At 34.7% G+C, this 12,314-nt stretch overlaps 1 protein-coding gene across 1 annotated transcript in view; it reads right to left on the bottom strand.

The window, feature by feature from the left end:
* The window catches only part of NBN (nibrin), a 40,822-nt gene that overhangs the window by 9,394 nt on the left and 19,114 nt on the right, over positions 1–12,314 (bottom strand). The window contains exons 8-14 of the mRNA XM_007441279.4: positions 11,821–11,918; positions 7,719–7,869; positions 6,727–6,993; positions 5,952–6,393; positions 4,604–4,672; positions 3,399–3,539; positions 1,228–1,341 (exon numbers count right to left, since the gene is read on the bottom strand). Coding sequence (XP_007441341.2) covers positions 1,228–1,341; positions 3,399–3,539; positions 4,604–4,672; positions 5,952–6,393; positions 6,727–6,993; positions 7,719–7,869; positions 11,821–11,918 — 1,282 coding nt within the window. The remainder of the gene's footprint in view (positions 1–1,227; positions 1,342–3,398; positions 3,540–4,603; positions 4,673–5,951; positions 6,394–6,726; positions 6,994–7,718; positions 7,870–11,820; positions 11,919–12,314) is intronic.

Raw genomic sequence — 12,314 nt, 5'->3', positions numbered from 1 at the left:
AACCACTATATTGGGTCTAAGCCTTCAGAAAACCATAAGATATATTTCCTACTTTTTCTGCTCCACAAAGTTAGCAATAATTTTAAAAAGTAACACTAAATTAGAAGTTTGTTTTAAATCCCCACTGAACCATGGAGCTTGGAGTTATAAACTCTCTTTCAGCCTGGTCTAGTTGTAAGAATGTAATTAAGGAAAATACCCCACTTACAACACCTTAAACTCTCAGAGAAAAGTTAGGGTAAAGTAGTCATGGTAAGAAATAAATATTCTACACATACATGCTACAAAATCATATCCTTTTTACAAAGCTGAACAATCTTTTTTGCAAAATATTTTAACCACCACCAACGTCAATGGTGTTTATATTATATATTTTTAACTGACTGATTAATTGAAAAGTTTTCTATGCTATCTGATTCACCAGACTCAACGGATGAACTTAAATGATCATTAGCTGCATGCTCAACAATCTAGGATTAAGGGCTAGAAAAGTGGCAGGAGTGAAAGTCTAAGTTTCTTATTTGTATTTATGTTATACACACATAAACAATTTTTTTTTCAACTCAATATGAAACATGTAGTTGGGAACTAAAAGCACAATAATTACAATGACTGCAATTATAGAGATAGCAACTAAATATGCTTTGTCTTTATGACAGTGAACTTTAGTAAATCTAAGACTCCCCTTTCTTTAATTTTTTTATGGAAACAAGAAACACTTGCCGCTCAATCCTCAAATCCACATTCAAGTAAAACAGCAAAATATGTTTGTTTGCTGCAAGTTAGATAGAGAAGTTTCTAACTTCTTAAACTCAAACAAGTAGGGAAACACAGATGTAAAAGTTAGGCCAAAATTTGCAACAGAATGTTCATAATATTCAAACCATTGTTTAGAGGATAATTTTAAAAACAATTAAACTAAAAATGCATACAGAAAAAGGCAAGCTCAGATTCTGTACAACAAAAGAAATGGTAAATGTGTTAAAGTTAAAAATAGTACAATATTATTATATTGTACAAATACTGTTCCAAAATAGTACAATATTATACTTTTACCTTTATCTTTTAAGTTTATTGATTTCATTGTAATTTCTTTGTTTGACTGTTGTGAGCTTCCCAGAGTCATTGAGAGTTGAGCAGCATACAAGTTTAATAAATTATTATTAATATTTGTTTTTAGCTACTAAAAATGTTTCCACTTGTAGAGCAAATGTTTGTGTTTCCTACCTCCATTTCTTGTCTCAACCAGTCTTCCATTTCAGAATTCCTTCTAGCATGGTGAGCTATCAGATCTGACCCTCCGATAATGTTTGGAAGTCTCCCAGCCCCAGGATAAGCTACCTGTCAAAAAAAAAAAAAAAAAAAGCCTATCACTTGGAACAGATACATTAAATTACCGCCAATGGTTGCAGAAGCATAAAAAAATAAATGCAAATTTGGTCCTTGGTTTCATTTATTTCATGAACAAAGTAATTCAATACACTATATGCCAGCATGGAAAAATAATCATACATCAGTTTGGGCCCATTCCTCCACGAAGAATTGTTTTAAGCAGTAACATTTCAAGGTTTTCTAGTATGAATTGCTCATTTCAGCTCCCACCACAACATTTTTATGAGATTTAGGTCTGGACTTAACTTAGCTATTCCAAAACACTGAATTTATTCTTTCACTCTCTTGTTGACCCGCTTGTACTTTTGGGATCACTGTCTTGCTGAATGACTCACTTGTATTTCGGTTTCAGCTGATGGACCGATGGCCTAATGTTCTCCTGTAAAACTCTGATAACAAAGCAGAATTCATGCTTTCTTCTGTTACAGCAAACCATCCAGGTCCTGCATCAGAAAAGCTTTCTTAACCCATGATCTTCCGTGTATCACGAATTCTCCATGTATCAGGAAAAGATCCTCAAATCACTTCCATGTGTGATAGATAGCATGAGGTTCTTGCTGTAGAATGCAGCGCTTGGTTTCTGCCAGACATAACAACACTCATGTAGCCCCCAAAAGTTCTACTTTTAACTCATCTGTCCATAGTTCTCCAGTCATCCTGTAATGGTATGTGGGAATGACTTTGAGAGGCGAGGGGAAGAGATGCTGCCTAGGGAACAATCAGATAAAAGGAGGAGGAGCCCGCAGCTGAATAACAGGCACAGAAAGAAACTTACAAAGGATCTGCCCTAACTCATCAGGCTGTAAAAAGAGACAGTGGGAGATTTGTACTTTCAGACTTGCAAGATTGATGTCAGCATCCCAGGTAGACCAGACAGGAAACATGACAAAATGAGCTAATTCTACTTTATTGTAAGGCTACATTAACAGAGTCTTGCAAGTCTGAAAGTACAAATCTCCCGTTGTCTCTTTTTACAGCCTGATAAGTTAGGGCGGATCCCTTGTAAGTTTCTTTCTGAGCCTGTTATTCAGCTGTGGGTTCCTATCTAATTGTTCCCTAGGCAGCATCTCTTCCCCTCGCCTCTCAAGGTCATTCCCGCATACCATTACACATCCTGACAGCTGTCCAGGTGCTTTTTGGCAATGTTCTTACTGAACAATGGCTTCCACCTTAATAATCTCCTACAAATCCCATTTTTACCCAGAATTTTTCGGACGCTGGAGTTACAAAGAGACTTTGGTCAAGGCAATAGAGACCAACAAATTTCTGGATCTTCTGGGTTTTTTTATGACTTCCAGGATGATTTTATGCTGCGCCCTTGGAGTGATTTTGAAAAACCAACTATTCTTATGAAGATTTACTCTTGTTCTAAATTTTCTTCATCCCAGGACTCTATCTCTGACAATGGATCAGTCGAGTCCCAAAGTTTTAGAAATGGTTTTACAACTTGTTCTGTACTGTAGGCAGTGACCTTTTTTTAACAGAAAACTTCAGAAATTTCTTTGAGCGAGGCATGATGTGCCTCTAGAATTGGTATGGTGAGAACTTCACTGTGATGAGGGAAGCAAACGTTTGTGAGATTTATATAGATCCAGGTTGGCCCACATCAGCCTTGATTTTTATGCAAACAAGTATGATCTACTCACACAACATACCTTTTAATGGAACTAGCTGAACTTGGGGACGACTTCTTTTTCACACTGGCACATTGCATGTTGGATTATTATGCTTATGAAATAAAGGAAACAAGCACCAAATTTTGGTGTTGCTTGTTCACTAAAGCCCCTGTATATGTCAGCAGAACCCACAGTAACCTCTGATAACATTCAGTGGCACGCATAGTAAACATTCAGAAAATTCAAAAGGAGGTGAATACTTTGTAAAAGAACTAATTGTACATACACAAAATCAAAAGTGGAACAAAACAGGATTTAACGAACATTCTTAAAATTTAATTAATATTCCAAGCAAGGCCCTCTTGTGACAGTTTAAACATGTATACAAACCTTTTTAAATTTTTTAAAGTTGTTCAGATGACTGTAATCTGAGTTTGCTGGACAACCAATTTTCCTTGGCTGAGTAACAACCAATGATCTAAATTCCATTAGCAAAAGCTTACTAGGTAGATAACTTGAATCATCTGGATTCTTATTGAGGGAGAGAAAGGAAGAGCAATTAGTAAAGACACTCTAGTTAAAATTCTCTATTATTAGTGAGATTACCAGAAATATGATCCCCCCCGCCCCCACACTGGGGATTATATCCTTAGTCAATATTTCCCAAAATTTTGTAATTAAACCCATCTTATCATAAAAAACTGAAACAACGTGTACTCATAAAATGAGTCATGTTCTATGGAACTTCTCTACCAATTAATTCATCTAATATACAAAGAGGTATTCTTTTCCTTAAAAAAAAAAATCAGAATTCTGCGACAGAGTCACTCTGACAATTCTAGATCTTTTTTTCTCCTTTTGGAGAAATGGGGAGATAAAAATATTACATGTTTTAGAGGCAAGAAGGTGGGCAACCACCAAAGTTGGTGCAATCTAGGGCAGTGTTGTCCAAATTTGGCCACTTTAAGATGAGTGGACTTCAACTTCCAGAATTCCCCAGCCAGCCATGGTGGCTGGGGAATCCTGGGAGTTGAAGTCCACTCATCTTACAGTGGCCAAGTTTGGACAACACTGATCTAAGGACTCTTTCTGATCTGGGGAACCTACATGCAACACCTCAGGCTGTTGATTATCCACCTCCGATCTAATAGTCTCAATAATTTCTTTCTAAAGGACATTTTCTTTTTAAATCTCCCAATATCCCTTACGGAAAACAAAACAAAATGGATCTCCTCCCATACTCCTAATTCTCGAATGGAATAATTACAGTTTGATGGTTTGACAAATAATGCCAAAAGAGAAGAAAAGGGATAGAAAGCACATGAAGTATTTTCTTAAATCTACCTTCAATACTGTTTTGAGTAAGAAGCAGTTATTTAAAAAACTATGGTTAATACCCTGAATATCATTTTAATTTTAAAATAAATTTCCTTCTATATTCACCTTTTACTAAACTTATTTCTTGTATTTACATCCCACCTTCCTCTAGAGCTCAAGGCACCACATATAGCTCTCCAATTTTATCCTCACAACAACCCTGTGAAGTGGCTTGAGATAAACATGAATACATTCCTTAGATCTGAGTCACTTCTTACAGGTTTTGGTGATTCTTCTTTCATCTCTTCTTTCTGTTTTTTTGCTGGAATGGATTCCTCATTTTTTTCCTGTTTAACAAAAATGTATCTTTATGTGTGTGTGTATACTCTGTTACTCCAATGATTATTTATTTGTTAGATTCATATCTCACCTTTTCTTCAAAAGTTCAAGGCAGTATATACTGTACTCCCTCCTCCATTTTCTCCACACCTAACTCGGGTAGGCTGAGCTAAAAGTGACTGGCTCATAGTCACCAGTGACTTTCTATGACCAAGAGTGGACCTAACCTAACCTGGGTTCCCTCAGTCCTTCTTTAATACCTGAGCCATTATCCTACACTGCCTCCCAAAAGGATTCCTTCCACATAACTTGCGCATAACGACCATCCCCTCCCCTTTTTTTTGATACCTAGTCCTTCATTTTACAAGCAAGGTATTTTTGGATTTTTAAAGATAACATCAAAAAGGATAGCTTTCATTCATGAACAACTTGACTTAAAGTTGCTACAGTTTGCAACTACGCCATAAACCATAAACCCCAGAATAGCCATCCTTATTCAGGCCTGCAGATCTATCCCCAGATTCTTTTCCCATAACAACCAGGCACTTGTATAAAGCCTACTAGCAGATTAAGAGTACAACAGCATCCTCCCTTTGCTAACCCAGGACTCACTGCTCCCAGTACTAAAAATAATTCAAGTATTAATAATTGAATGCCATTAATATCCTCCATGATGTATTCAAACTTTTCTAAAGCTGCCCATGTTCTGATCATCACTAATTTTGTCAGGTTCCACAATTTGGAACTATTCTATAGAAAAATAATTATTAGAACCTTTCATATTTTAAATAGCCAGTCAATTATTTTTTTAAAAAATCCACAAGCCTTTAAAGACAGAAAATCACAAATCAGCATACACCATGAATTCAAGCGAAATTAAATGCTTGAAATATTGCAGTTGACTATACTACTGTAATTTAGGATGCTTACATTTATTAGACAATTATTACAATGTGATATTTTGTGTATGTGCGTTCATGTGTTTGTGTGCTTTCATGGAATGCAAATCCATAATTACAACATACATTATGTTTGTGGAAACAGTAAATCAGCAGCATAACGTTTTAAATATGCTTACTCAAATACACCTATTCAACAGAAAAGCCAATATAAAAGTATGGAATGTGTGAAGCCCTGAACAAAATGAGAGTATTTATGTATGCAAGAATAGATATATGAAAGGTAAAAAGGAAATTATATCTGTGCTAACTGATTAATATAGTGAGGTATATGCAATTTGAAGGACCTAACATGTAAATAGATCCCATGAAGAAAAACAGGCCTTACCAACAATCTAGTGGCTTCTACTTTTGTTGAAATTTCTCCTTTATTATCCAGTTTCATTTTCTTCTTTGCGTTCTGAGCATTTTCCTCATCCTGACCTCCTATATCCTCTTCTGGGTCGAGCTCCTGGCTTGCAAATACAAGTTCTAATGAAGCTTCATCTTCAACAGAGTCCTCTAATTCTTTTCTCTTTGCAGGTTTTTCAACAGAGGTACTTTCCATACCTGTTTGCTTTAACTTGTTATTTTCCATTATTAATGATTTTCCTGAGTCCATGTATGAGTCATTTAGTCCTTGTTTTGATGCACACTGTACTTTTTGAGAATCCATACTGTTTTCCCATAGCAAAAAAGGTACAGATGGTGTTTGATGGGAAACCTGTGATGACTTCTTCTCCATCTTTGCATGTTTTGATAATGGTGTTTCTACATCCTCACTCCTTTCTCTTAAGACAGATAAAAGAGACTGATAATTGGTCTTGCTCTGAAATACCTTTTTGGTGAACAATAGGTGATTGAACAGGTACAATTAGAGGACCTATGGATATTCCACCCAGACAAAGTAGTGCTTAGACTGGATCCCTGCTTCATAAACAAGGCCAATTCTAAATTCCACCAAGCCCATGCCACCATGTGATAACCATTATTATTGGAATGAATTTCAAATGACAGCTCCCCTTAAAACCTTAGGTGCTAAGTTAGCTAACAAAAATAAATGTTAAGAAAGGGAGCTTATTTTTTTACCATTAAGACTTAAGTTAGAAAAATAATTACTGTACCTTTTTTTAGCAGTGATCTGGAAGTAATTTTTAATTGAATTCAATTGTTGCTGTGAATCTCTCGCTCTGTTCCTGCTATGACCTGAAATTTCAGTAGATGAGCATGCTAGACTGGTGTGGTCAGCTCCACGTGTCTTCTTCAGCTCGGGCAAGATTCTCTCTCTGTTTACATTGCCTGCTTCTGCTGGAGTCTCCTTAACAGTAATTATATCCTGTGACTGGATTACAGGAGTTTCTTTCTTTGTTTTCTCTTCTGATAATTCCACACTGTATAAAAGAAAAGGGAACAGGTCAGAAAAAAATATTAATCAAAACTGAGATAAAACACGCTCCTTGAACTGTAATCCATGTGAGGATCTGGAAATAAGAATTCTTAATTATCTTGACATCTAAGAAAATGTTAACACTATATAAAAATGTGCGATATTTTAAAGCCTTATCCTTAGATAGTAATCCCTATCAAAGTTTGCCTCCTTACTGACACTCTAGGATTTTAATTTTTTCCTATTATCTAATATGAGAAAAAGACTATTGTTTAAGATCATATGACCCCATGCTATTTCAAGGAAAATGGGATATGTTGAAATAACTAAATTTTTTTCTCAACTGCTTAGAGTGTAAAGTATACCCAAAGGCAATATAAATGACTAAAATACATGTATTTAAACGTAATCAAAATAATATTCCATTGCAATTAATGTTGACATTCTAAGTGTAGGCTGCTGTTTTGTTAAAAAAAAAAGCCTTGTTCACTGCAAATAATTAATTTCAGCAACCAACTCCTATGTCTGTTTACTTAGATGCCCATCCAGGATTAGTTGAATGAACCATGCAACTAGATTCTCTTCAACATGCAGCTTAATTTTTAAAATAATCATTCGAAAGTACAGAAGTTAGCACTATGTACAAAATGTCCCTTGCTTCAGCAATTTCAGAACGTAAGAAACAATAGTTTTAACAGCAACTAAAAAGCAATCCCAACAATAACTTACAGTAACGTGTCCATCAGATGGTCCATTTCTGTGTCAGCTACATATACACTGACGTCATCTTGGTTAGAAGGCACCGCTGTTTCCTTTATGGTCACGCTCTGAGAAGGACTCTGTCCAAGAACATGGGATGCTGCTGTCGCAGTTTTTATATCTGCAATTTAAAAATATCAAGGAAGAATGAAGAATTATATCAGAGTTGTATAAATTAAGTTTGCATAATTCTGATGTTTTATTTTTGTTTTTATATATTGTTTTACAACACCTACATTCATACCTGCTGTACAGAGTAAAGCTAGTATGTTACTAAGTAATGTCTAAAGCTAGCGTGTTACTAAGTAAAAAAAAAAATTAAACATGTTATTTCTACTATTCCTGGCGATGTTTTCATTCTACATATTCTCTCAAATGAATCTTAAATATATTAATAGGTCTTAAATATTAATATATTCAAATATTATTATTTTCAATGCTGCTAAAAATACAGTATTATCATTAAAATCAAGCTTTTAGTTATTCTTAAATCAAATCAATCAAATCGTATACCAGAAATCCAAGAAACTGTGTGTTCATGCTGCAGGCTTTAAATTAACCAAGCCATAAAATTTTTAAAACTTGACTTTTAAGTATTCAGATCTCAAATCTAGCTTCTCTCATCTGTTCTTAGCATTAAAGAATTCTGTTTTAGCAAATGAACATTATCTACCATCTAAGCATCCTAATGTTGGTGCTGATACGCCATTAACAATAGCCATTGTTTTGTTACTGGCGATGACTAATGTTCAGTCTTTCTCATAAAACTGTGTGCCTGTCACTTTCTTCAGCTTAACCTACATCCCAGGGTTGCTGATGTGGGTGAAAAAAGGAGAAGAGAGCATTCCTTATGCAGCCTTGAGCTCCTGAAGGAGAGGCAGAATATAAATCTAACACATTATATTTATTGTATTTGTGACCCACACAGTCCTATGCAGACAACTCCATGGCAGTTCCCAATGTAAATCAAAATATCAACAATAAAACCCACTCTATTACTGTAAATCATAGTAAGCTTCATATCCAGTTTAGGACTGAAACTGCATCAGTACAGCATAACAGCTTGCACAGTAATACTAGGAGGAATTCAAATACAGAAGGCGTGATGCAGCCCATGGTTTCGTGACCATAATCACAGGCCAATAATGGGCTCACAGCAAAAGTGAGCTAAAGGGTGCTTCAAAAGATGGGCACCGCTTAGCGCTGCCAATCAAAAGGCACGCAGTTACTCTGCATTTCTTCCTGAAAAGATTTTAGAAGAGAGAGAAAGAAAGACGATGACATTTTGGAAAAAAGAAACGTTACAAACTTCACAATGCAATAAAAACACTACTTCCAAGCATTTTATATTCAAAACCTCACTTACTCATAAAATGTACTGATTTATCTTTGACCCTTCCAAGTTCTAACTATCTAATCAAACTCACAGGACTACTGGGTAAAATGAGTAGTAGGGGTAGGATTCGCGTCTACTGCTATATAAATATACCTGAACTGGAATTAAATCTTGAGCTAACATGCTTCATTCGTCAACATCTTTTACTAGAAAACTATTCATTAAAATATTCTTTGTAATATCAACTTTTAAAGTTTTCCCTCTGGTGAAGTATTTTATCAAAAAGGAGAAAAAGCAAATTATTACTCTTACTGCATAAGAAGGGAAGTTATATATGAATGCTTTATTTTCTTTTTTGTTCAACTGACTTTAATGTATTGATAAGATTATAATTGTTGTTAGGCACCCTGAGTCTTTAAAAAAAGTCTATGAGTTACATCTAACACTCAACAAAACGATGTAACTTTGCTCTCCTTTTCCCTATAACTCCTGTGCTTCAGAGGGTTCAATATGGAAGGAAATTAGAAATTATCTCAGCAATTCTTACATCTATCCTCTGAAGTTAGTCAATGTTGATGAGGCATAGGGATTTGGTAATTCACAACAGAGATGGACTTCCGGGGAAGATGGCCAACTGAAGATGGCTCTGTGAAAAAGCAGAGCCAACGTTTGTGGACTTTTTTAAGGAGCCGGTTAGCAGATGGGCTCCTTTGATCCTCTCTGGATAAAAGAGATAGACAACAGATTGCCCAAGCTGTTTCTTCTTACAGTTGTTCTTTTTCCTCATGAGGAAACAGCAAGACAGCAATCTCTGGTGGTGGTGGTGGGGTTAACCTGGAGAAGGGTAATTTGCCATATCTGCTCTAGCCACAAATGGAGCCTTTCAAAGCACACTAAGTTTGTGCACTTCCCTTGTTAAATACCTTCAGAAATTGCTTATTAATGGCTTTAATGAAGTTAGATACCTTCAAAGGGACAAGAAATTGAAGATTTATTTTTTACAACTTTTAAGAATTTAAAATAAACAGCAAAAAGCAAGGCAAGGCTTTGGCTACAGAAAGTTTTAAAAAGAATAAGGGCTCAGAAAATGTTGGTTGAAAATTAAGGCTTTGAAATGATTTTTAAAGAATAAATGCACGTTTGTGGGAAATAAATTATCATGGCATTTAGAGATATCTTCGAGGAACACCTAGGACTGTGTCAAGACTTTGAATCAACTATGGCAACTATGTTGGGTCTTTTTGGGAACAGTCTGTCTTCAGAACAAAATGTTATAGAACAAGATATGCAACAAATTCCATTTGAGAATAATATGAATGAAACTTTGAATAAGAACCTGCCATTAGATGCAAAGAGAAAACTGTATGAGCTTTTAAAAATTAAGAAGAAAATAAAAAAGACAATCCCAGAGAGTAATGGGAATAATTCTTTTTTGTTGGATTTACAAAAGAGACTGCTTAAAGAATGGAAGGAATTCGTAATAAGGATCAACAACAACTGGAATGGATTAGAGAGAAAGATTGTTCTGTATTAAAAAAAGGAATATAAAATTGGCTTATTTGACCAGGGTTAAAATGGGGTGGTTCTTTTTGGATTTACTGCTATTTTGACTGGAAAAATACTGGATTTGCTTATTTGGTGTTTAAATGCTTTACTTTATACCTATTTTCTGTATCTGAATTGTTTAGTAACTGAATGCTTAGAATCTAATTGTGTGATTTTTTTTTTTTTTCCCTAGGAGAAATTAGCTGTTTATGTTAGGTAAAATTTTAGTCTTTTTTTGTATTAGGATGCTGGGACTACTTTATATGTGTGAATAGTTTAGAGTTGAGATATGAAAGGTTTAATTGAATGGGATAGGTTGTTGTTTGGGGGTGGTTACCTCTGGAATGGTTTTGGAATGGGTTGTGTATTGGAATGTGTTGTTTTTTTAAAGAAGCAATGGTCCCTTTTTGTTATGTTAAACTTTAGGTTTGGTTTGTTTACACTTATGCCTTTTAAATGGAGCTTTGCTTGCAGTTAAGAGTCAAGGTGTGAAAAGCTGAGTTTATATTTGTTAATTAATTTTAATATTTCAGAGCTCTGTTTGGACTTTTTGCTGACAACTAGATAAGGAGAAGATGTTACTTATATGATCTGTTTATTACTAAGACATTATGTTATGGCATGAAGAGTTTTATATTTCTTAATTAAGAGGGTGAAGAAATTATGAAACTGTTTCTTACTTGTGATAAGTGTGGGAAGTCGCTTTCTTAACAGGGGGAATTTTTGTATTCTTTTTTTCTTTTCTTTTGTATTATCTGTTATTGTTATTTTTAAAATCTTAATACAATTATTTAAAAAAAGTAATTCACAATTCAGACTCTTTGCTATATATGGTGAATTCTGTTGTCCTGCTTTCATAAGTAATTGGAGGGGGTGACATAAAGCATAAACAGAGAAAATAGGACTTTCGGATTATACCTCTAGATATAAAACTGAAAATGGATGAAATGATTGGGTTCACAATTACTGTTTTTATATATTGAGCTAAGCATGGTTTACTTAGTCATAGTTTGTTGAGTAAATTACAACTGCGTACATTCATACAGTACACTAATTAAAAATCAAACCACAATACAATTTAGTAAAACAAGTAAACTCAGCCATCTTTACTGCTTTTGGCTAAATATCAATTTCTGAAACAAAAAACCAATAAGGAAAGATCAAACAAAATGAAAAAAGTATTTTTGTTACCTCCACCGGGTGAAGTTTGAGGATTACAGTATCTTTCTGTAGATGCAAAAATAACTGCTAAACCGATTTCTGCCTCTGAAATTGCTCTGTAGTTCTTCCTAACAGAAATAACATACACTGTCAGAAAAAAAGTATCATTCATCTAAAAATATCCACGAAAAATACTTAAAAACAGACTTCCACACAGAATTCAGAGTAGCACAAAAACAGAGTAGCTTGCTAAATCATTCTCTAATCTTAAAAATGCTTTCTTGAAAGGCATTATATGTACAAAACCCTCTAAACCTCACCCTTTTAAGCACTCACAGCAAAGAAAAAATTAAAGGGAACTATCAGTGAACCATTTAATTCTATTAATGTGTAGTTTTAGATCTACAATCCTGTGCCCAGTTTTTAAACCTAAGGGTCCCCATGTGAAAAATTAAAGATGACTTTCTGAACTGGACAACCCTTTAATCAACTAATTTTTTTTTTTTACTATTTCACATTGGAGG

The sequence above is a fragment of the Python bivittatus genome, unplaced genomic scaffold (assembly GCF_059951505.1).
Source record: "Python bivittatus isolate LINGU-HERP-01145 unplaced genomic scaffold, Pbiv_v1 ctg000590_np1212, whole genome shotgun sequence".
Lineage (NCBI taxonomy): Eukaryota > Metazoa > Chordata > Lepidosauria > Squamata > Pythonidae > Python > Python bivittatus.
Note: the sequence above shows the minus strand (reverse complement) of the source record. Positions and strands in the feature narration are given on the sequence as shown.